At 37.9% G+C, this 24,644-nt stretch overlaps 1 protein-coding gene, 2 long non-coding RNA genes and 1 pseudogene across 3 annotated transcripts; all 4 read right to left on the bottom strand.

Moving 5' to 3' along the window:
• Positions 1 to 1,153: 1,153 nt before the first annotated feature.
• Positions 1,154 to 3,389, bottom strand: LOC114298403 (uncharacterized). The gene is made up of 4 exons (XR_014363065.1): positions 3,271 to 3,389; positions 1,858 to 2,135; positions 1,493 to 1,529; positions 1,154 to 1,388 (listed from the first exon to the last, which is right to left on the bottom strand). It is a non-coding gene; the product is annotated as an uncharacterized LOC114298403 (long non-coding RNA).
• Positions 3,390 to 8,265: 4,876 nt separating this feature from the next.
• Positions 8,266 to 9,474, bottom strand: LOC145821583 (uncharacterized). The gene is made up of 3 exons (XM_082918112.1): positions 9,174 to 9,474; positions 9,041 to 9,116; positions 8,266 to 8,935 (listed from the first exon to the last, which is right to left on the bottom strand). Exons 1-3 carry the CDS (start codon positions 9,472 to 9,474, stop codon positions 8,266 to 8,268), a joined length of 1,047 nt encoding a protein of 348 aa, XP_082774238.1.
• Positions 9,475 to 13,795: 4,321 nt separating this feature from the next.
• On the bottom strand, positions 13,796 to 15,324 carry LOC145821582 (uncharacterized; annotated as a pseudogene).
• A 1,974-nt stretch (positions 15,325 to 17,298) lies between these two features.
• On the bottom strand, positions 17,299 to 20,206 carry LOC114301759 (uncharacterized). Its single transcript, XR_014363064.1, has 3 exons — positions 20,027 to 20,206; positions 18,928 to 19,154; positions 17,299 to 17,579 (listed from the first exon to the last, which is right to left on the bottom strand). It is a non-coding gene; the product is annotated as an uncharacterized LOC114301759 (long non-coding RNA).
• Positions 20,207 to 24,644: the final 4,438 nt, after the last annotated feature.

Raw genomic sequence — 24,644 nt, 5'->3', positions numbered from 1 at the left:
ACACACACAAACACAAAGAGATGGAGGGAGGGAGAGAAATCTTACCAAAAATCTGCATCAATAATCATAAATCAACATAAAGCAAGCATTGCAGATGCCTGGAGTTCAGGATACTAAAAAAAAAACAACGATCAAATTAGTTCTTAGATTATTATTATTATTATTATTATTATTATTATTATTATTATTATTATTATTATTATTATTATTATTTGCTGTTGGGAGATAACTTCGCTTAGTAGACATCTAATTCAAGATACTTAAGAATACAATTAGCCAAGATGAAAGGCATTGCTGTTCATATTGGCTATTGGGGATGCAAATATTCAAACAAATCCTCAAGCTCCAATACTGACAAGAGAACAATCACTTTACTAATACTGACAATATTAGCCACTAACATCTCTGTCCTAACCAATCCTTACAAGGTCAGAGTAACAACTTTGAGGAGCATAATCAAACCAACAATTCCTAAAACTTCACCCTTAAAGTAGTGCCAACCATCACATAAATAACCTTATTATAGGATATAGTATTGCTTAGAGAATATCTTCTTCATCAATATGTTCTTCTAAGGAGGCAGATTTGAAATAACATTTTCTTTTTCTTTTTTTTCTTTTTTTTAACCCCTTTTGTTCAGCAATAGCTCCTGCCAGGAGCTAAACATCATATAGGAAGGTATTAACCAAAACTTGTATGGTTGGTTGGAAGCTTCTAAGAAGAAAAAGAAGAAAAAAACTTGCTAGATCAGCCATACAGCAGCCAGAAGGATGCCTCATCAAGCTACCTTTGGTTTAGCCATAATCACACATCTTTATTGATCCTAAACATCTCATATGATCCTGGATCTGTGAATGAATTGGTCTCTACTTAATGATCATTGTATTGACAATCAAAACTGTAATGCTTCTAGAATTACATGTCTGTGTGTAACATGGATGGACATTTATACACTTAGGCGTATGCACATACGCAAATATGTGTTGTTAACAAAATTCCAGTAGCAACTTCAGGTTGATAATTTTTTTGGCTATATGCCAAATCTGGTATGCATCATTTTCACACTCATTTCCCAGCTCAAAGAATAGAGAGAGAGAGAGAGAGAGAGAGAGAGAGAGAGAGAGAGAGAGAGAGAGAGAGAGAGAGTTACCTGCAAGGTATTGTGCTTGAGTTATGGCAATAGTGTCTGTAGTTACTCCATTGACGAGGGGTCCCCCATATTGCAGAACATGACGATCTGGTGTCACATAGCCCTGAATGGTTGGATACCCATGGTTACCAGAGAGAGGATGACCCATTTGTCCATATGGGACAATATTTGTGTTAACTGTGCTTGGTACACCATATATTTGAAGGTAATGCTGACCCATGTGAGGATTGTAGACACCCTGAAAAAATAGACAGAACACACCATGATTGTGTAGATATTCCTTTCCAGAACCAACTGGAGTACCAAAATACCCATTAGCAGTTGAGATTTGAATTTACTAACCTGTGGGTAGGCATATTCAGGTCCAAAAGATGCGTACCTGCCAAAGGAAAGATTAATGCCTTGATGTCAAAAAACACATCAATCAGTTTAGGTTGTAATGCAAGTGGACGTCAGATGATCATGTAAGTGAACACATGAAGCTCTGACATCACAAGAACAAGGCTTTTCTATCATACATAAATTACCATGACAATCATCTTGTGTTGATGCATATACCTTCGGTTTTTTGAATTAATAATAAAAACATAAAAAGCGGACGAGTTCAAAAAAATATCACGAACAAACAAACTTTAATTCACAAAACTTAACTTGATTTTCACAAGTGTATGAATAAACTTTGCTAGTAAACATCAACTTCTACAAACCTCTGGTTGATAATCAACAATGACTTCAACAAAGAAAACGGACGCACAAGAATTTGCTCAATTAGCTATTTGTCTGGATAGGGGCAATTTAACTCTCCTATAGGCTCATTTTGCCCACGAAAGTGCAAAATCATGCGAGTTTGTAGAGATTAAGAACACCAACAGGTGGAAGTAGATTTTCACATAAGTCTTAGTTCATACTCGCCGGCCATGGTTATGTATCTCACACATGGAAGAGCCTGGTAGCCGCTTTTCTCGATAATCTTTAGGTAACGAACCTACAAAACACAACATTTACATAAATAAAGGATATTATTTTATTATGGTTGTTACGTTACGTTCAGAACCAAACTGAGCATCCAGAAGAACCAAACAGTAGGAATACATCATCATGAAGAGTCACCAAAGCAGTTTCCCCAACCAACTTGAATAAAATAAAATAAATTTCAAAGTTAAAACCAGTGGCACTGTTCACTCCTCGAAACAAGAACAAGACCAAGACCAGAACTAGGGCAAGTAGGCATCAACCCCTTCGCTTAAGGTTTAGAAGTTTCACATCCCAGCAGCAGAAAACAGCAAACAAGAATAAGAATAATTATAATACATAGGTTTAATCACGCTCAATCACTAACATCTGTGGAAAACCACATCTCTAAGAAGTTCAACAGGCTATTCTATTCTAAAAGGAAATACAGTGCAGGAGCAGCTATTCTATTCTATTCTAATGACAAATTACAGTGCCAAAATGGCTGAGACAGACAGAGAGTAGTTTGGCCCTTTTTTGTATCCATATCTGTGAATTTAAAAAGCAGGTTGGCCCTTTTAATGCAGAGTCAAAAGGAAGTAATATTGGGATAGGTAGTTACAGAGGAGCAGTCGTTCACAGTCATTCATGACCTCTGTTGGGAGGACAAGCATTTTAGGGCATAATGAAACCCAAATAAGAGTCATACAAAATGCAGATTTATGTATCCTGCAATCCTGGGAAGTGAGTGAAATAGTATTCTCAGTCCAACAACCAACCTTTTTGTATTATTATTTATTTTTTTTTTATATTTGTTGATTTGATCAAGGAGAGCAGGGCAGTAATGGTAGGTGCATGCTACATGCATGTAACAGGGAGTGATATCTTGAATCAGATTTGAGTGTTCAACCACATCAAGTATGAATCCTCCCACCTGATTGGAACACAAAGTTTGGTTTGGTTTTGGTTTATCATTCCTGATTGGAACACAAGGTTTGGTTTTATCCATTCCACCTTTGTCTAGATAGATTAAAAAAAATGAAAAAAAAGATGCAAACACAGCAGACACAGAAAGAATGAAGCATTGCAGATATACATGCAACAAAATCTGAATTTTCTATTCAATAAAAAATTAAAATAAAAAAAAAATTGTATATGAGAGGGGAAACCTGGATTCCTGAAACAGCAAAATATAGTATCTCAAACTTCACATGTATAGAAGCTTTTCTCTCAGGAGCTGCGTCTTCAGATGTTATACTGGGAAGAGTATACTCTGCTCTAAGCATATATTCCTAAATTGAATTTGCAAAGAGTGTCAAAATCCCATGTCAAAATTGCAAGTGGAAAAGATACTATAGCCCCACATAACCAATAGCCATGAACAAGAAATTACTAGCAAACAATACAATAAGAAAAAATTGAGGTAAACTCTCACCTTACCACCAGGAAAAGATTTAATTTTCCAAATCAAAGCATCCTTTTCTGGTGCATATGAAGCAGATCCCAATGATGTCCAAACATTTGGGTTGGTAGCATCGGCTGGAACAGGCAACTCAATCTCAACATTTGTAGCAGTGCTGTAAAATTGATTCAATGCATGAATTAGTTAAGAAAAATCTAATGATCAGGCATTTCAAACAGCCTAAGCAATTGACCCATAAATCCTTAGCCATACCTGTGAATAACAACGGCAGGGCTCGACGCCACTTCTCCCCCAAAACAAAGCTTTTGTTGCTGAGCAAGGTCTCGGATCTCGGAACAGAGACCACCCATAGCTTCGACAAAGGAACTAGGAGTAGGGAACTCAGACTGAACCCCAATCGAAGCCCTAGGGCTCATACCCAAAACGATCTCGGAGGCAGAAGACTGATTTTTACCTCCATTTCGCTACACGATGTCCATCAATGTTAACAAATCCCTCTCCAACAGTAAATCTTTCACGATGTGAGAACTCCCCTTAGGCGAAGGAGAACCTTCAGTCACTAACCCATCAGCCATCGTAGCCAAATTGCGTAAATTAGATGTGAGATTAGCCATTATCAACGAAATGTTGAATGAGAAAACCCTAGAAATTTAGGCAATTTCTAGAGAGAAGGCAGACTCTCTCTCTCTCTAACCCATCTTTTCCCAAACCCTCAATCTCTCCTTTCACACCCACTTTCTTGTCGATACCCTCCGGCGACAGTGTTGCTGAGATTTTGGAGAAGTTTGGAGAGGATGCCAGGGGTGAGAGACGCCATTGTTGTGGTTGAAAATTATATTTTTAAAATTTTAAAAAGTATTTATGACCTAAAAGATAAAACTATACAAAAATAATAAGTATTTTTTTGTTCACCCAATTTGTTTTTAGTTTTTTAGGAAAAATTTTTTTGAAACTAGTTCCTGAAAATAAAAACAAACATATTGAAATTGATAATCTAACCATATTCTGTGAAAAAATTTAAATTATCTCAAATTAGTCATCTCAACTTAAGACTGTGTTTGGGCTCAATGGGTTCATTTTGTGATCTAATTCAATGATCATTTTAATTTTACAATTAAGTAACTAAAATATTTAAAACTCTTTCAAAAATTATAATAAAAAACACAAATCACTAAATCACATTATTCCACTAGTAAAACTTTTACCAACGAATAGTGTCATCATCGCTAAATGGTTAACTCTTTGCTCACGCCCACTTGTCGTCGCCAAAAGTAAGCACACTAATAGCAACGCTCATTGTGTTGCTAAAACATAAGCCTCGTAGATAAAAGTTTTGAAATTTTGGCGCCAACCAAAAAAATTGGCGCTAAAATAATGTTATGCCTTTTTAGCGACGGCAACAAATTGCGTCGGTAAAGGTATACTTTTACCAACGAAATTGATCACCGTGTCACCAAAAATATACTTTTAGTGATGAAAAATTGACGTCGTTGCCAAAAGTAGTCGCCAAAAGTGCAATTTCTTGTAGTGGTTTGGCCACTTTGTGGTCCTCTGTTTGTCATGGATCCATTGACCTATGTTCTGATTATCACTCCTGTGACCTCTGTTATGTTTTGTTTTGTACCATGATTATGGTTATTTATTTACATAATTTTTGTATTTCAGTTTGTTCCACTTTGAATAATTTGTTTATTCAAATTAAGTTATGCAAATGTTTTAACTTAACTAACTATCTATGATTATTTCATGTTCCCTATACTCTTGGCATAATATTTTCCACTCTGCTGTGTGCTTATAGCTGTTACCCTTTCAGGTGAGGAGATGTAAAGAAGACCCGTAACCTCATGCAGTGGAACCTGAACAAGAATTGATGTTGATCCGTTATTTTTTTTTTCTTTTCTTCCTTTTATTTTTTTACTGAAGGCCGATCACGACATAATAAAATAAATAAATAAAGGCCCTATAGATGTACTTTCTTTTTATCAAAATAGTCAAATGAAGTAAATTTTCTATTTAATTATTTTCTTACTTCCATTTTGCCTCTGCCTGCGCCATTTAATTTATTAAGCTTAGAATTAATTAGTAAGTTGTGATTCCAGCCCTAAGCCCCTAGGGTTGAGTCGTCATAGCATGCCCAGTTTTGTTGTTGTTGTTGTATAAGAAGATGTCAATGACGAACATGATGATGAGTAAACCTCAAAAACAACCATTAAACTAATATATTACAAGTGAAAACTAAAAAAAATCTAAGAAGATGATGATTACCTTAAAAAAAAAAAAAAGGAAGAAGAGAAAGGAAGAAGACGATTTTTTTTTTTTTTTGTATGAGAGGATGTTAATGATGAACATGATGATGAATAGACCTCAAAAACAACCATTAAACTACTATATTACAAGTGAAAACTAAAAAAATCTAAACAAAAAGAGGATGATTACCTTAAAAAAAAAGTAAGAAAATAAAGGAAGCAAATGATGTAGATCTGCCGGAAAAAATGGTCGCCGGAAGGTCGCCGGTCGGAAAAAATGGTGATGCTCCGGTGAAAGGTGGTGGCGAGGGAAAGTGGAAGGAAGTAGGAAGAAGAAGATGGTGATAGTGGGGTTGGATGGAGTCTTTGGGTGTGTGTGGGGTTGAGAGAGAGAGAAAGAAAAAGAAGATGAGAGGTAAAGAGAGAGTGTAGTTGGGTAAGTGAGGAGGATCAACAAGTGGGTCTAGGGTTTGGCTTAAAGGAATGATTTTTTTTTTCTTTTTTTTTTTGAAAATAAAATAACATAAATAAATAAATAAATAAAAATTGCAATTTTTTTAATTTTTTTATATGTAAATAAAATAAGGAAATAAAATAAATAAAGAAATAAAATTGTACCTTTTTTGTGAAGAAATATAAAATAAGTAAATCAAAATAAATATAATAAGAAGAAAAAAATTTTGCAGGCACTTTTTTTTTTTTTTTTTGGTTGGTCTGCTCGTGTGCCCATTTGGGTCGCACGAGTGCCTATTTTTGGGTTGCTCCAGCGGCGGAAATGGGCCGCTCTTGCGGCATGGAAGCAGAATGCTTTTGGGCCTAGGCCGCTCGTGCGATGGAATTTTTTTTTTTTTTTGAATTGGGCCGCACGAGCGCTGAATTTTGGCCGCTCCAGCAGCGGAAATGGGCCGCTCCTACAACGTGGAAGGAGAATGCTTTTGGGCTGGGCCACTCGTGCGCTCTGATTAGGACTTCCGCTCATGCCTTAGTTGCACGAAGGGGAAGCGGAAATGGGAGCGAGAGCGAGAGCGAGAGCGGGGGAACGTGGCCACTTAGAGGAGTCGTAGATTAAGAGTGCTTATGTATTATTGTTATTAATTATATTTTTAATTTATCTATATATATATTTTTTATTTTTAATTGACATACATGTACATATTTTTTTTAATAAATAAATTGACATACATATATATATATATGTTATAATATTATTTATTATATGTATAAAATTGAAAAAAAAATAGAAAAAATAAAAAAGGGTCTCAAGTATAAATAAACAAAAAGGTAGGGTTTTTGTTATAAAAAAATAGTATATTCAATCTTTATGAGAATAAAAAGAAATATAAATAAATAAAAAAGAAGAGAGAGAATAAATAAAAAGGGAGAGAGAGAGAGAGAGATAAATGAAAAACAAAGAAGGAAGGGAGACGATCAGCAAGAGACAGAAAACAGAGAGGAGGAGCCGATGAAAAACAGAGAAGGGGAGAGGATCTGCGAGAAAGAGAGAGACGATCTGCTAGCGAGAGAGACGAACTGCGACAGAGGGACGAAAAGCACAGAGAGAGAGAGAGAGACGACGACAACGATGACGACGACAACCTTCGAAGTGATAAAAAAAGAAGAAAAACGAAGCAAAGAAGGAGGACATACCTCGATCTAGGGCTTCAACTTCATCCTTTTGAACTTCAACATGTTCAGGTTCTTCTTCACCTTCTTGCATTTGGAGTTGTTTGATCTCACAGACGTTCTCATCTCATACCGAAACGCTATTTTCTCTCTTAGGAATTGCATTTCTTACACGATTCTGATTCAAGAACGCAAAATTGCGTTTCTTCCAGAAAATCGTCACTTACTGTAACGATTTCTGCTACTAAGGCTTGTGCGCCCGTGTGGACCGCACATGCGATCAGCTGCATTTTTTTTTTTTTAAATAAAAACCCAATCATAATCCAAATAAAAATTTAAACCATTTCTACCTTCAATGCACATTTGAAATAAAAAATAGAACAGCGAAAATATAAAAATGCGCAACAAAAGTATAATCTTCACGCGAAAACCACGGGTACTACTTTTCTCCTTAACAGTGTGTGTAACTTTCCCTATTCTCCAACAGGGTGATAGATTAGGTTGATTCGGTATCCAGAATCGAAGCGCATAAAGCTAACTCGATCTATGGGGCTGCCATACAGAGTTCAAGCCGAGGTGGTTTTGAAGCATTCTCCACACCCATGGGTATTTAAACCAGACTCTAGTCTTAGAAATTCCAAACATTTGCTTCTAAGCTTTGCAATTCAAACTCCAGTTTCTACCATCTAAGTTGGTCTCCTAGGAACTCACTACAAACACAGTTAGGTGGCTATACCAGACCGTCAGATGCCACTCGGGCACGACTAATACCGAAGAAATTACACATTTAGAGGAATTAAAGTCTCCTAGACTCAAAGTAATCACTATGGAAGATATATTGGGTTCGTCAAATAGACAACCTCAATCATCTCTCATGTCTCAATACCATCCACATAATGTTTCAATCGTTGGCCATTAACCTTGAAAGTCATACCCTTTTTTGGATTTTTAATCTCAACCGCCCCATGCGAGAAGACTTCAACAACCTCATATGGGCCATCCCACCGAGACTGGAGTTTATTGGGGAACAACTGTAATTTAGCATTGAACAGCCACACTTTTTGATGAGGCTCGAAGGACTTGCGAGAAATGTGTTTATCATGAAATGCCTTAGTCCTAGGCTTGTAAATTTTTGAGCTCTCATACGCATCATTGCGGAGCTCCTCTAACTTATTAAGTTGGAGTTTCCGGTGGTCATTGACTTTGGCCATATCAAAATTGAATTCCCAAATGGCCCACAAAGCCCGGTGTTCTAACTCAACAGGGAGATGACACAGTTTTCCCAACACAATCCTATATGGAGACATCCCAATGGGTGTCTTATATGCAGTGCGATAGGCCCAAAGTGCATCAACCAACCTAGTGGACCAATCTTTCCTATCGGGCCTCACAGTTTTCTCGAGGATGTGTTTAACCTCTCTGTTAGAAACCTCTACTTGACCATTAGTCTGGGGATGATATGGAGTGCCAACTTTATGAGTGATCATGTATTTGCGCACCAATGCCTCAAAGAATCGATTGCAAAAATGTTTGCCACCGTCACTAATTATGGCATAAGAGAACCCAAAACGACAGAAAATAGTCTAATGGAGGAATTTAACCACAATCTTGTGGTCAATCGTTCTGGTTTCCACTGCCTCCACCCACTTGGAGACATTGTCCACAACCACTAAAATGTATTCAAATCCAAAAGATGGTGGAAAGGGACCCCATAAAGGCGATGCTCCAAACATCAAAAAACTCAACAATCAAAATAGGGGTCATCGACATCATATCTCACTGTGACATAGAGCCCATGTGTTGACACCGCTCACAAGCTCTACAGAAGTTATGGACATCTTTGAAGATAGAGGGCTAGTAGAACCCACATGGTAAAACCTTGGCGGCCGTTTTCTGCCCACTGAAATGGCTGCCACATACATGAGAGAGTGACAAAAGGTGAAAATGCTACGGGTTTCACTCTCAGGCACACAATGCTGAATCACTTGATTCGAACAATTCTTGAACAATTTCGGGTCTTTCCAGAAATAGTGCTTGACTTGTGAGAAAAATTGGTCTTTGTCTTGTTGTAGACACTCCATTTTTGACCGCCCTTACGACTTGGATGTCACCACTTGCACACCCAATGATGAATGTGTATATGCTTGTCAAGTGCTCGGAATCCTCAGTAGAATGCCACAACTTTTGAAGCTTTCAAACCCTACACACCTGTTGCCTTATTTTTGGACCAAAACCAGAGATTTTTAGGCCTACAACCTCTTGTGGCCTGTCGGCCACTTCTATTACCTGTCGGCCACAACTTTTGGTTGTTGGCCAAAAGTGGTTTTGCAGATATTTTTTCCTGCCAGATGTTGGCACAGATGTATGCACCTTCTTATACGTGTTTGTATTGATATTTCTAAGGGAGTTGCATGGTTTTCTATATATAGAAGGCCTCCCCTTTCATTAAATAGGTTGGAATTTTTAAAGCAAAAATTCTATCTCTCTCTCTCTCTCTCTCTCTCTCTCTCTCTCTCTCTTGGAATTTCTTAGCTTTTTACAAGCTTTTGCCTATACACTCTAAACCAAACCTTACCATCTTGGAGCTAAGGAACCTTTGAGCCTAGTTTGAGCTTTTCAAGGTGTATAAGCCTTGATTTGTTGTCTAGAATTGGTTCTCCTCTTCAAGAGGTATAAAGCTTTGCTTCTCTTATTGCTTTATTTACTCTTTTTCCTACTGTTTTCCCACTATTTTTGGGTTGTATAAACTCTGTATTTTTGGGCTGAAACTTGTGGTTTAAGGCCATAAAGGGTGGAGAGGTGGTTCACCTTTCTTTCTACCTTGCTTCTCTAGCCTTTACCTTTGTGTTTTCCACCTTTACACTTTTTTTTTCAGCTTTTAAACACTGATTTTCAGAGCTTTTTCAGTGGCTAAAATGTAGTTTTGAAGTCCCAAAAATGAAGGGGTAGCCTCCCCTCCTTGTGTTGATTTACTAGCCTAGCATGTTCCATGTTTTAGCTTATTATTCTAGCTTTTGTTAGCTTAATTCCAGCATGTTTTAGGATTGTTTTAGACCTGTTTTAAGACTATTTTTAAGTGTTCATTACATTTGTGCTTTGTATTGCATGCTTAGAGTGTAATTGTCCTCATAGGTTTGGTGGTTTAGGCCTTAACCACCATCCTATTTGAGTTGATAGTGTTTATTTATGTCTTTCCATACTTGTGATCACTCTTAATCACTTCTGCAACCTCCCTCCTTTCTTGGCTTTTCATTTTCTTTGAAAGTTGGTTCAAACTAGTTGCTTGTTTAAAGCATGAGATTGAGGTCTTATGCTTAATGGTTTAATCCCTTTAGGGGTTCATTACCAACGGCATGACACTTCTCTCATGCCTAAAACAACTTGTGGTTTGATACTTCTTTCCATTAGAGGACTTAAAGCTCGCCTTTGGACTTAATTTATTAAAGAATGAAAAGGTAATTAAAATGGAGTAATAAATTTGAGGCTAAAAGAGATGCAAGATAATAACTTGATTTGGGTTCAATCGGACGTTAATTGAACCCCTTGACTCTTGAATCATTTCATACTTGTTAGTGATGTAAACGGTTTAAGAATCATTGCCAACCACTTCCCTTGATCAATCCATGATAGGGAGGAGGCTTAAAAGTCTTATTTGTTACATTTATTGAACTTGCACACTTTGGTTCATAGGCCATCATGCAATGAAATTGCTTTGATTGATGGTTTGTGAATCAAGTTTATTACTCCTTTGAGCTGTTTGATGATAAGGAGGGGTTAGTTGTGCAAACAACCCTTGAGAATACCCTGCTCTTGCTCTATTTGCTCTCTGTTGCAGCGAGAAGAACCAAGCATCAGTGGCTGGTAGGCCACCTCCTGTGGAAGACAGGCCATCATTTGTGGCCAGTAGACCACCACTTCTAGCCTGCTGGCCACATTTGCAAAATCCAGCAGTAACTTATTGAAATAGAACATAGTTGGTTCTGAGGTGGAAATCAATACAAGTGTTTTGTTGTGCAACAGAGGCTTCTGGCAACAGAAACAGTGGCTTTTTCGGGTAGAAAGTTCGCGCATGCATGAGCATTCCTCGTTTCCCGAGAAGGAGTAATTAGAGTAGTTAATTTAGTTACTTCATGTTGTAATTGATTAGTTAGCTAAACTAGTTATTTAATTTTGTCTTGTAATAATTAGTTAATTAGCTAGAATAGTTTATTAGTTTAATTTTTTTGTAATAATTAGTTAAGTAGCTTAGCTAATTTATTCATTTCGGTTTGTAATAGCTAGTTAATTAGTTTAGCTAGTTAGTTTATTCGGATCCTCCTATGTGAGGGAGCAAATGTTGTAATAATGTGTATGTCTTCCAACCCCACGTCTTTCTCCCTTTTATTTACCTGCATATGTTGGTTAGTTTAGGGTATCATGTTTTGTTTAGCATACTTCATGTTTGCATCCACACGTCTTGCATGTATTAGGCTCGGTTCATCATGCTAACTTGCAGTGTTAGTTTAATGTTTCTTTGAATACGTGCTCAGACCGCATCCTATCAAATTGTTTCACATGTTATGTTAAGTAGTCGAGCCTATTTAGATTACATATCGCATGCATTGCATTAGTCATATTGTATAGTTAGGATCATGCATTATTCTAACTTTTTTTTCCCATCTTTTTGACTTGAAGTACTAGGTAAGCTCTTTTTGTGCTTTAGCATATTGCATGAATGTGTTAATGTTGCCATGTCAAAACATATTCACCATGAGGCCAAGTGGTTAAGTGATAAACTGTTTGAATGTCTGTGGATGAAGGCTAATTTCTTGAATTTGAATAATTTGAGCAATGTTTATATGCAATCACTTTTTTCAAGTGGTACATATTCGAAACAATTTTGCAAACAAACATGAACCGAATGTTCCAATTCTTGTAAATTAGTCTATACTTATGTGTGTGCGCATCACATAGTAATGCTAGCCTAATAAATGGAACAAGAGCATATAATGTAAATAAGATTCATATCATGATTAGTAAAGGCCGATCTTTGATTGGGCGAGCGGGGGTGCTCAATTCATGACCTTCCCCTCACGTACCTAAGTTCCCGAGCCGAGACAATCTTGGTGATAACAGACACGCGGCCTTTAGCATGAGTCATGGGTTTCCTAGATTTTCCAAAAATATTTAGGTGGCGACTCTGTATCTGGCAAAGCAGTCAATTTTTGGTATTTTGATTTAAAATCAATTTTTCAAAAAGATTTGCCAAATTTGGACTCTTTGGTGTTTATCTATTTCATATTGCACTTGTGAGATCAGATTCAGAACCACAGGTAGAGTTCAAATTGTAGGGCTAGTTGTCCTCCGAAAGGGGCACGAAAAGAAATCATAAACCTTCAGGAGGGGCACGAAAAGTCGAGCTATATTTGCACTTGCTAATTCACTATATGAGCAAACCACGGGAGGGTCACAGGTGAAATCGCAAGAAGTTGCTCGTTCGGAAACGAGTCGTGCAAGGCTAAGGGATCACCCGTGTGCTCAACAAAGATGCAGGATAGATGATCTGCATCTACATTCTCGGATCCCTTCTTGTCCCAAATTTCTAGGTCGAACTCCTAAAGGAGTAAAATCCACCTAATCAATCTAGGTTTGGTTTCTTTCTTTGATAGTAAATACTGCAAAGCGGCATGATCAGTGAAGACTATAACCTTGGAACCTAGGAGGTAGGACTGGAATTTATCTAGGACAAACAGCTAGTAACTTTTTCTCGATGGTAGTGTAATTCAATTGTGCATCCGAGAGAGTGTGACTAGCATAGTATATAGCATAGGGTGCCCTATTAACCCTTTGGCCCAGCACAACCCCAATAGCATAATCTAAGGCATCATACATGATTTCAAAGAGAAACGACCAATCCGGTGATTTCATGATTAGGGTGGTGGTACGGGCAATTCTCAGTGTTTCAAAGGCCTTCAAGCATGCCTCATCAAAGATAAAAGGCACGTCCTTAGCAAGTAAACTACATAAAGGACGGGATATTTTACTAAAGTTTTTGATGAACCTACGGTAAAAACCTTCGTGCCCTAGGAAAGATCTAACTTGACGTACAGAATTGGGTGGAGGAAGGCCTGCAATGAGGTCAGCCTTAGCCTTGTCTACCTCTATACCTCAAGAGGACACAATGTGTCCCAACACTATACTCTCACGAACCATAAAATGGCTATTTTTCCAACTCAAAATCAGGTTTGCCTCAGTACATCGTTCCAACACTCTAGTCAAGTTTCTAAGGCATTCCTCAAAAGACGGTCCAAACACTGAGAATTCATTCATGAAGACCTCTAAAAATTTCTCCACCATGTTAGAGAAGATAGCCATCATGTACCGTTGAAAGGTCGCTGGTGCATTGCAAAGCCCAAAGGGCATTCAGCAATAGGCAAAAGTGCCAAAAGGACATGTGAAGGTGGTCTTTTCATGGTCATCTGGATACACAGGAACTTGATTGTAACTAGAATAGCCATCAAGGAAACAATAGTAGCTATGCCCTTCTAACCGCTCTAGGATCTGATCAATAAATGGTAAGGGAAAATGATCCTTTCTAGTCATGGAATTCAATTTCCTATAATCAATGCACACTCGCCACCCAATAGTGGTTCGTGTGGGAACTAACTCTCTTCTCTTATTCTCAATAACAGTGATGCCTAATTTCTTGGGCACCACTTGTATGGGACTCACCCACTTGCTATCTGAGATGGAGTATATAATACCCTCATCCAATAATTTTAACACCTCATTTTTCACCACCTCTTTCATATTGGGATTAAGCCTCCATTGCATTTCACGAGAAGGTTCAGTGTCCTCTTCTAGATGTATGTAATGAATGCACACGGTGGGATCATCCCTCTCAAATCAGCCACTGACCACCCTATAGCACTCTGATGTGCCGCGAGAACACTCATTAACTAACTCTCCTGCTCTGCAGTCAAGTCAGATGCAATGATGACTGGTAAAGTATCCTAGGGCCCTAAAAATGCATACTTGAGTGTGGCTGGGAGTGGCTTCAACTCAAGTGTAGGTGGTTTAACTAAAGATAGTATGGCTGGCTCTCTAGACAGAGAAGGAAGTGACTTAAATCGGGCTTTCCACGAAGGAAAATCTAGTGTTGAAAAAGAATTAAGTAAAGCGTTCATCTCCTTAACCGACCCATCAATATCAAAATTCTCAAGCCCAAAATGAGCTAGACAAGCCTCTAGAGGGTCCTCTACAAGAATGAAGGGTAAAGCTTCCTCCACAATCCCATCCACAACATCCACAAATAAGCACTTCTCTCTCTCATGGGGTTGTTGGGATGCTTGGAAAACATTAAGTTTCACTTGCATATTCCCAAATGAAACTTCCATAACCCCAGTACGACAATTTATGCATGCATTGGCCGTAGCCAAGAAAGGTCAACCTAAAATTACCGGGATTGGTTTCCTAAAGCTTACTACCGGTTCCATATCTAAGACCAAGAAGTCAATAGGAAAATAAAACCTATCGACCTTTACTAGCACATCCTCAATCATGCCAAGTGGCACTTTGAGGGACCGACCAACCAACTGGAGAGTAACAGTAGTGGGTTTCAACTCGCCAAGCCCAAATTCTTTGCACACAGAGTACGGCAACAAATTGACACTAGCCCCTAAATCTAATAAAGCCCTATCAATGAAATGGTCCCCTATAATGCATGTAATGGTTGGGGCACCCGAGTCTTTAAGCTTAGAGGGTGTGTCATTTAACAAGATAGAGCTTACTTGCTCCGTGAGTACGACCTTTTGGGACACATGTGTCCTAGATTTACGCTTTTGCGTACAAAGGCCCTTTAAAAATTTAGCATAGGAGGGTACTTGCTTAATCATCTCCAACAGGGAGAGGTTGATTTTAACTTGTTTAAAAACCTCCATCACTGCTTCCATGGATGTCGCCTTCTTATTAAAAGGGGACGGTGTATCAAGGCATTGGGGAAAGGGTGCCTTAGGCACATATGGTGCCTTAGGCTCATGTGAAGTGCTAGGGACTAAGTCATGCCTCTTAGGTGTTTCTTCCTCACCCTTGCTCTCATTGGGTGTACTACCGTGGTCACCCTTCTTAGCCTTAATTGCATCAAACGCAACTAGCGGAGGCTCTAACTCCCTCCCACTTCTCAAGGTAATCACCACTTGCACCTACTCATGGTGCTTTCCATTCCTACCTGACCCTTGTACCCTGTATTGACCCTTAGGGTTGGCCACAGTCTGACTCAGAAATTTTTCTTCCTCTCTCATATTCATGTTATTAGTCATTTGACCTAATTGGGCCTTTAGCTTGGCAATTGAGTAAGTATAGGAGTGAACTACTAGTGCTAACCCCTTAAGTTCTGAGAGAATTTCTAGCACCTGAGTCTCAAAGGCAGAGTTGCCTTGAGAAACAGGTGGGGGTTGTGGTTGCCAATAAGGTTGTCGGGGTCAGTAAGGTTTTAGTGGTCAGTAGGAAGATTGGTTGGCAAAATTATTAAAATTCTACCTTGGTGGTGGAGGGTTGTAAGAAGTGCCTTGTGAAGGAGGTCTCCATGAAAAATTAGGGTGATTTCTTTATCCCGGATTGTATGTGTTGGAGTATGGGTCATTACCCGGGTTGGAGAATCCTTGAGCCGCATTCATATGCTCTTGCACTAATTTCAGAAATTGTGATGCTGAAGGGCACTCACTCAAGTCATGAGTAGAGCTCGCACAAATAGCACATGCCTCGTGAAATTGAGGCTAATCTTGCTATGTAAGGGCATGTCCCGTAGCTAATAATTGATCCATTTTATGGGACAATGCCTCTACTTGTTGGGCTAACTCTAGGTTTTGCTCGACCACATAAATGCTCCCTCTCTTCGGGGCTTCAACTACTAGTTGTCGGACTTGCCAGGCTGCGGAGGCATGGTGAAGGAAATTATCACTTAGGTTCTCAAACAATTGCCATGCCTCGACGTCATTTTTGGATATGAATGTCCCACCACAAGAAGAATCCACCATTTGGCAGTGAGGCTCAGTTAAGCCATAGTAAAATGTTTGAACAAGTTGCCAATCAGGCACTTGGTAGTGGGGACACTATTGGAGAAGGTCACGAAGTCTCTTCCATGTCTCATGAAATTGCTCGCCATCAATTTGAGCAAAATTTGTGATGACTCCCCTGAGTTGGTTGGTCTTACCAATGGGAAAGTACTTCTCCAAAAACTTTTGTTGTAATTGGTCCCAAGTTGTGATAGAATTAGTAGATAAGGATGGAAACAGTGTTTGGCTTTATCATTTAATGAGAATGGAAACAATCACAACATTAAGGCCTCATTTGTGAAATTCTAGATCTTCACTGTAAAGTAAATTTCCAAAAATTCATTCAAATGTTTATAAGGATCATCATGAGCTAGTCCATGGAATGATGGGAGCATTTGTATGGTGCTGGACTTAATATCATAATGAGCAACAATAGTGTTGGATAATTGAATGCATGATGGTAATGTATATGTAGTGGGTGTGAAATAATCCTTAAGGGTTCGGTTGGGCCCATTCTAGACATTTGGGTGTTCCATGTCTAATGGTTCAGGATATGGAAATGGATATTCAAGCCTGAGAACACGGGAAGAGGCTCTAAGTTTCCTAAGAGTCCTTTCTAATTCAAGGTCCAAATTCCACAATTCAGGGCAACAAGAACGGCGCCCGTGCATACACTACTCATACACATACTGTCACGCCCCAAACTTGCAAAACTTGTCACGCCCCAAACTTGCCCCTAAAAGTTTGGGCATGACCTACACAGAAACGGACGTATAACCTGGTATACATATCATATGGGGCCTGAACGGAAGCATTTACCAATATAAATTAACATAAATAAAAGAACTGCATCCATTGAGCGACCACTATCATGCCAGGATCACAGACAGAACATAAGGCAAATAAATATACAGTGACGTGCACCAGAGAGTTAGTTATGTACATATATATATACAGACCCAGCCCTTAGAATTGGGCGTAAAACAACATGGACAGGCAAAGGAATTATATATACATCAACCTTAAGCAAACAATCAGAGTGTAAAATCAAAAGTTTAGCAAAAAGGCTGCCTTCACTTAAGTGCCTGGATACTCTGAGGTTGACAAAAGAGGCACAGATGCCATGGGTTAAAACTGACCTCCAGGTGGAGTGCCTACAGAAACAGACATAAGACAAAGTGAGTCAAGCTCAGTGAACAGTAGTACATAAACAATTTAAAGATTAACTTAATTTACTTACAATGTACACATTTTTCTAATTAGATAAGTAAATGCAAAAATCCTGTGGTTAGTTTGATTCTGTACACATTTCAGAACAGTCTTGTCGGTTCATAACTTCATAGGTTGGCCCTTGGCCTGATGGGTTCACAAATTCACAAATTAGCCCTTGGCTTAACTTAGATGCATAACTTCACAAATTGGCCCTCGGCCTTTGAGATTCATAGTTTCACAAGTTACAGATTCATACTTCACAAGTTGGCCCTCGGCCTCATAATTTCAGAATTCACAAGTTGGCCCTCGGCCTCAAAAGTTCACAAATTCACAAAGTGGCCCTCGGCCTCATAAGTTCACAAATTCAAAAAGTGGCCTTTGGCCTCATAAGTTCACAAATTCACAAAGTGGCCCTCGGCCTCATAAGTTCACAAATTCACAAAGTGGCCCTCGGCCTCATAAGTTCACAAATTATACCTTTCATATCTTCACAAATTATTTCTTTCATAAGTTCACAAGTTATTCCTTTCATATCTTCACAGATTATATCTTTCATAAGTTCACAAGTTATTCCTTTCATATCATCACAAATTATATCTTTCATAAGTTCACAAGTTATTCCTTTCATATCTTCACAAATTATATCTTTCATAATTTCACATAACCGGGTGACCCATAAAGGGACCAAATTGGCTTTAAGCCCAGTTCTTGTATGTATGGACTCAAGAGGTGGTTCGCATTGCAGCACTTAGTTTCGTACTGGGAATCAATAGTTCTTGAAGACTGAACAATTCATATTATGTCATAGCATAAACGAAGTGAATAAACACAACATAATAATGCCAGGTTCATACGAATACCGTTCACAATGGTGCACATAAATTTCCCTTTATGATTCATTACATGTAGCCATAGTCATCTTACATATAACAAAGTATTAATAATAATTATTTACAGAAACACATGTGTCGTTACAGTACTATTCATGGGAATAGAACAATTCACACCATAACGTGAGTCATATAACAATGTTATTGATATTCAATTCTTTGACGTATAAGGAAACCCATGGTTCTGTTCGATTTTCATTTCGTTAATCCATTTTAGGCAGATGTCTATGTCATAAAACATGTATCGAACTAAATAAGGCTGTAGGAGTCCAGGATAGGACGTTCAAAATATCATGTTCCCATTAAGCGGGGTTTATATTCATAATCCCTTCTTACCAACCAGTTGCATAATATTAATAATTCTTGTGCGGAGTTATAGGTAATTTACAGGTTATTATACCTTAAGGATAACCATTAACCATAACCAGAATGTAGAGTAGTTTCAGCGTCATACCGAAGTGCACATAATCTTTCAATGTTCTCACCGATCCCTAAACAACATAAATGCTTACAAAGAACAGTGCGTTAACAATAAGAATTATTTATGGTAAGTAAACGTACGATTGCAGAACTACTACTCACAGTGATTGGTTCCCGGTGGTAATAGGACGATATCCTCGTCTCGACCTACAAGTACAGTGCACAACACATAATATGAGATTATACTCGCTCATTTACTTATTCTCTTTGATCATTCAATCAATTAGCCATGGCGGTACCAAGCTCATTATTTCTTAATAAGTTATACTCCATGTCACAGAAACAGGAGAAATCAATGGAAAATGGTTTAGGCGAAGAAATGGTATAAAATTAGTTGACAGAAAGTGAACAATTGTCACTAATTTGGGCATAACTATTTTTGTATTTAGAATTTGGGAGTGAGACCACTTCCATTGGAAACTAGACTTCCGGGGCTTGATTTTAGGCTCAAGAATCACTCAAAACGGAGCCCCGAGGCAAAAGATATGCTTATTCAAAGATGGCGGGACAAAGCTATCTCCCGCACGTGCGGGAAACAGGGCCGCACGTGCGGCTCTGGGCAGTGTGTAGTCCGAAAATGGCTCTTTTTTCTCCAACACTTGGTTTTTCCATTTTTAAGCTTGGTTCTTAACATAAATCACTCAAAAACATGTAGAATTGCCCTATAACATGATAAACTAACATCAACCAAGTGTAATTTCATTTCAAACAATTCAATCTTTGTCTCAAAGTTCAAGATTAATGCTTAATCTTTCATGATCTTCAAGGTTCTTAAAAACACAACCCACAACCCACAAATTCACATGATTCTTGCATAATCTAAAGTTTATTTCATGATATCCATGAGCTTGAGCTCCACTCATAAACAAAATTAAAGAACTCAATTTCTAATTCCTCAAATTAGCTCAAGTAAATACATAGATAAACCTTAACCCCAAATGGGTTTAAATCTTCCAAGATCTCTATGATTTTACCAAATTGATACTTTAAACACAAGATTTCAATATAGATTTTCATACCTAACTCAATCTTTGTCTACCTCTTAGCTCTCTTCAATTCCTCCAAGTCCCATGGGTGATCTTCTTTCTTTCCTTCAATTCTCTTCCTTCATCTTCAAAGCCTCCATGGATGTTGAGAAAATTGACACTCTTCCCTCTCTCCCTTTCACGGTTTCCTCTCTCTCTCTTTAGATATTTTGTTTTTTGACTCCAAAAGTATGAGTTCACCATTTATATAACTCATACACACCTATATATTAATTATACAAGCTTTATCACAAATAAGGAGGGCCAAACACGCCCTTACGAATCGCGAAAAATTAAATTTCAATTAAACTTTCCAGATGACTCTAAAAATTATGATGATCATAAATATGTCCCCTATTCTGGTTTCTGAAGCCTCTAAGGCCTTCAATTTGCAGTACAAAGTTAACCACCCAAACGCACATTAACAAATCAAACAAATTAGATTTCCAATTAGGTTTCCCAAATAGTTCTAAAAATTTTCATTAACACATCCAAGTCCTCAATTGTGATTTCTGAACCCGTAAAGGTCGGTAATTTCAATTTTACAGTCGTGGCTCAACAAATAATTCCTCAATTTGAACACATATCAATAAATCAAAATGCATTAACCCAATAGGCCGTAAAGGTAATCTCTAATACGGATTTTGGGGTCGTTACACATACACACTAAGTTCTGACTCTGTGCACTAAGTTATGAAAATAGAATATCAAAGGAGAAATTACTCACAGCGATTAAACGAAAATGCTTTACTCGTCTTGCGGGTGCTTGACGTGTAGACCGTTGTCTCCAATCCACTTAAGCTCTTTCTTTCTTTTTAGCACTTTGGTGCTTGGTTTGCGAGTATTTGCTTTTGTTTTTTTAAGCACTTTGGTGCTGCGGTATTTTTGTTTAAAACTTGGCTGCGCTTCGCTTGCTCTTCAGTGATGGTTCCAATTGAAAATACTCTGCACACTTAGAAACACTAAAATATAAAACCCTAAACTACAAATTAAAATAGGAATGTAACTCTAAATTACTCAGTTTCGCCAGAAGTCCCCGGTAACGGCGCCAAAATTTGGTGGGTCGTCACACACACCAAATATAAACACTAAATTATATCAAATTCTTTTAAAATAATGGCAAGTCCAGGTATCGATCTACAGGGACAATTGTGAAATTAGACTAATTTAATCGCTAAATTCCTAAATTAATTTTGTTTAAAAAGATTGAGAGATTTATGACCAAACAGGAATTAAATGAAATTGAGAAATTAAATTGACAATTAAACGTAGGGTTTGAGAGATTGATTTTTGAGAAAAATCCTAAGGTAAAGAATTCACCACTAACCATATAAACGAGATTAAACATCGGAAATCAATTGCAATCCGGTTTGAAATACCCAATATTTCATAACTACAAGTTTGAAATATTGATCAAGAGGGTTATTGCATTCAACGTACAGGCATGAGTCATCCCGAGTAGCACGAGGCGTTTGCTCTAAACTACGATAGCAACACGACCCGTCTCTCGTAGCATGACTCATCTCGTAGTTTGAACACAAACACAAAGAAAACTAATGTATGGAAAGCATTAAACAATCACAGAGAGTAAAATACTTGAAGAGATGAAAAGAATAATTATTATAAACTTCTAAAACATCCATACATGTGTTCAAACCATTTCACAATTAAAGCCTAAGAAAAATCCCTTTTACATGGCTACGATTTCATCAAAACCCTAGAAAATGAGAGCCTAACCACTCATGGAGGAGTGGGAAGTGATGGAAGCCCCTATGAAAATTGCCTCTCAAGCTTAAGGAAAAATCACCTTCTCTAAACCCTAGCCTCCCTTTCCTTAGAATAAATTTCGAACCCTAGGTTAGCCTATTTTTTATTCTTTTATTCTCAGTAAAACACACCCAAAATTCTACGCACGCATCCCTAGGTGGGCCGCTCGAGCGGTGGTGAGCAGCACGTGCGGTGGAGCTGGGTTGCACATGTGGTAAGGTGGCTGGCTCAGATTTTTCGCTTCTCACATGGAGAATCTGCTTTCGCGCCCTTTTTAATTGAATTTGCATATTTCCTGTCAAATCTGTACAAGTGCACAAACACATCATCTCCGCTAAATAAAAAGAATTAAAAGACTATAAATATAACTTAAGCGACCTCAATGTGGTACCTTTTGGCCTACATCAATTTCTTGAGACAAAAATGTGAGAGAAGGGGAATTAAGAGTGAGAGAATTGAATTCAACAAGGAAAGGAGATTTCCTAGAAAATTAAAGGGCAATTGGAGGAATTGAGCAAGAACTCAATAGAATTCAAGGAATTGAGAACCATAGGTATGAAATCCAATATCTAAGCTTTGTATTTGACTTATTTATGCATGAATTCTAGAGAATTAAGTTGTGTAATGCAAGAATAGAGCTTATGAAATACGAAGGGAGATTATATAATGAATGCATGTGCATATCATCAAGTTTTGGAAGTTGATTTCAAAGTTTTCCTACATGTACGTTCATATTTTGGTTGTGTTATGAGAATTCAACTTCTTTTTGTACTAAACATCTCATTCTACCAAGATTTAGAGAGTTTGAACTCAAGAAAATACATGCATGTTATATTTTCAACATTTCAAGTTTAGTTTTGTTCCAATGGCATGCCTTTGAGCTTTGATTTTGCGAACTGATTTTGAATTCACAATGTTTTACAAGTTTACATATGTTTTCTCAAGTTTTGGGCCCCAAAAGGATGTGTTTTACTGGTTTGAATTTGCGTTTTGAACTTGTATCAGCAATCTAGAAATTCCAGAATTTGCACCCTCCACTCGAACGGTGGAGTCTGTGCTTGAGCGGAGAATGCGAGCTCCTAGTACTTTTACAGAGTTTGAGGGTTGGCTTGAGCGGCAGAATCTGCGCTCGAGCGGCCACCCTTATTTTTGACCTTCTACTCAAGTGACAGAAATTGCGCTCGAGCATAAAATGAGAGCTCGTAGAAGTTTTATAAACTTTTGTAGACTGTTCGAGTGACCGAAGCTACGCTCGAGCGGAGACCCTTTTTGTTCAGCCTTACGCTCGAGTGATTTTCAAGCGTCCATCAAGCGGAAAATTCATGTAACCAATACTTTTGCAGACCTTACAGGCCACTCGAGCGACCGAAGTTGCGCTCGAGCGAACTGCCTTGTTTTTTAAAATTTGACTAAGTGTTTTGAAGCATATTTTGGCATCCTCATTGCATCTTAGGCATTCTTAAGCCCTAATTAAGATATAATAAAGAGAATAAAGGCTAGAAACACACTAAGAACGAAATGAAATAAGTTAAGTACTATCCGAGTGTGTGTTACAATATGTGTATCTGTTCTATGTTTGTATAGGTCACGCGCTGTGAGTTGTAGATCCATTTGTTCTGTTATCAAAGTTACCTGTGAGTAATAACTCTGTAAAGTTATGTTCACCTTTAAGTACTTTCTGAATGACTTAACATGATATGTTTCCTAAAATTTTATTTTCCATATGAATAAATGATAGTCCAAAATTTTTAAATATATTCGTGGTATCCTTAGCAAAGGCCCTCGCCCAGGGGACATAACACTGTGGCTTATGGTCATGAGGCCCTCGCCTGGGGGGAACAATACCGTGGCATGAGGCCCTCGCTCGGGAGAAACAATACTATGGCCTATGTATGTGATATGACACCCGGTACCAGAGGTTCCGCTATGGGACTTGATATGAATAACCAATGTGAGTTGTTAACGCTAATGGATATACCACACATGATTTGAGTATGAATATGTATATGACTCTATTCTGATACAAACACGAACATGATTATGTTTCTAATTGTTAAGGGATTTGAAATATGATTTTTGAATCTGATATGGACATCATTCATAAAATCTTTACTCTGTTGTTATTCACTGGGCTCCAGCTCACTGTAATATTTATGTATGTAGGTGATCAGGCGTGTGACCAGGCTCAGTGATGATCGCCTAGACTTCTGTTTTGTCCAGCTAACCACAGTGCCTTTTGAGGAGGTTTCTGGAATGCCACTAGTCGAGTTTTGTGAATCAAATTATAGTTTGATACTTTTGTTTGTTTTAGACCAGTTCTTTTGTGGTATATGTTTAATGATGATGTAAGATGGATATGTATATGACGTCATATGTAGGTTTATGTATATAAGTTTTAAATCTTTGTCCCATGTATGTCTGCACGACTCTATAGACTATGTATGTTTTATATATTTGCTTCTACAGCCCCTTATTATGTGATGATCTGTTCAGAGGCCTTTGGTAATCTCAAGATTACTGGCCAGTTACGACACTAAACCTATAAGGGCGGATTTGGGTCGTGACAGAAATAATCAGATTATAACCAAAGATTTACTCAAAACTTGGTTTCCTATCACTTTAGGAATAAAAAGATTAAACCCAAGGACTTCCTCTAACCATAAAGGTTTGAAACCAAATCCATCTTAGTTGCCTGAACAAATAAGAAATACTCTTTAGCCAAGGCTAAACTTTGGTTTTTATTACAAAAAACCAAAACACTTTGGGAATAATAAAATCAATTCCAAAGACTTTCTCTAAACCCGAAGGTTTATGATTTCTTTTCTTCCCCCTTTCCTTTCACTAT

Source organism: Camellia sinensis, chromosome 3 (assembly GCF_055761805.1).
Source record: "Camellia sinensis isolate YWXY chromosome 3, ASM5576180v1, whole genome shotgun sequence".
Lineage (NCBI taxonomy): Eukaryota > Viridiplantae > Streptophyta > Magnoliopsida > Ericales > Theaceae > Camellia > Camellia sinensis.
The sequence above is the reverse complement of the archived record's forward strand: the minus strand, read 5'-3'. Positions and strand labels throughout refer to the sequence as shown.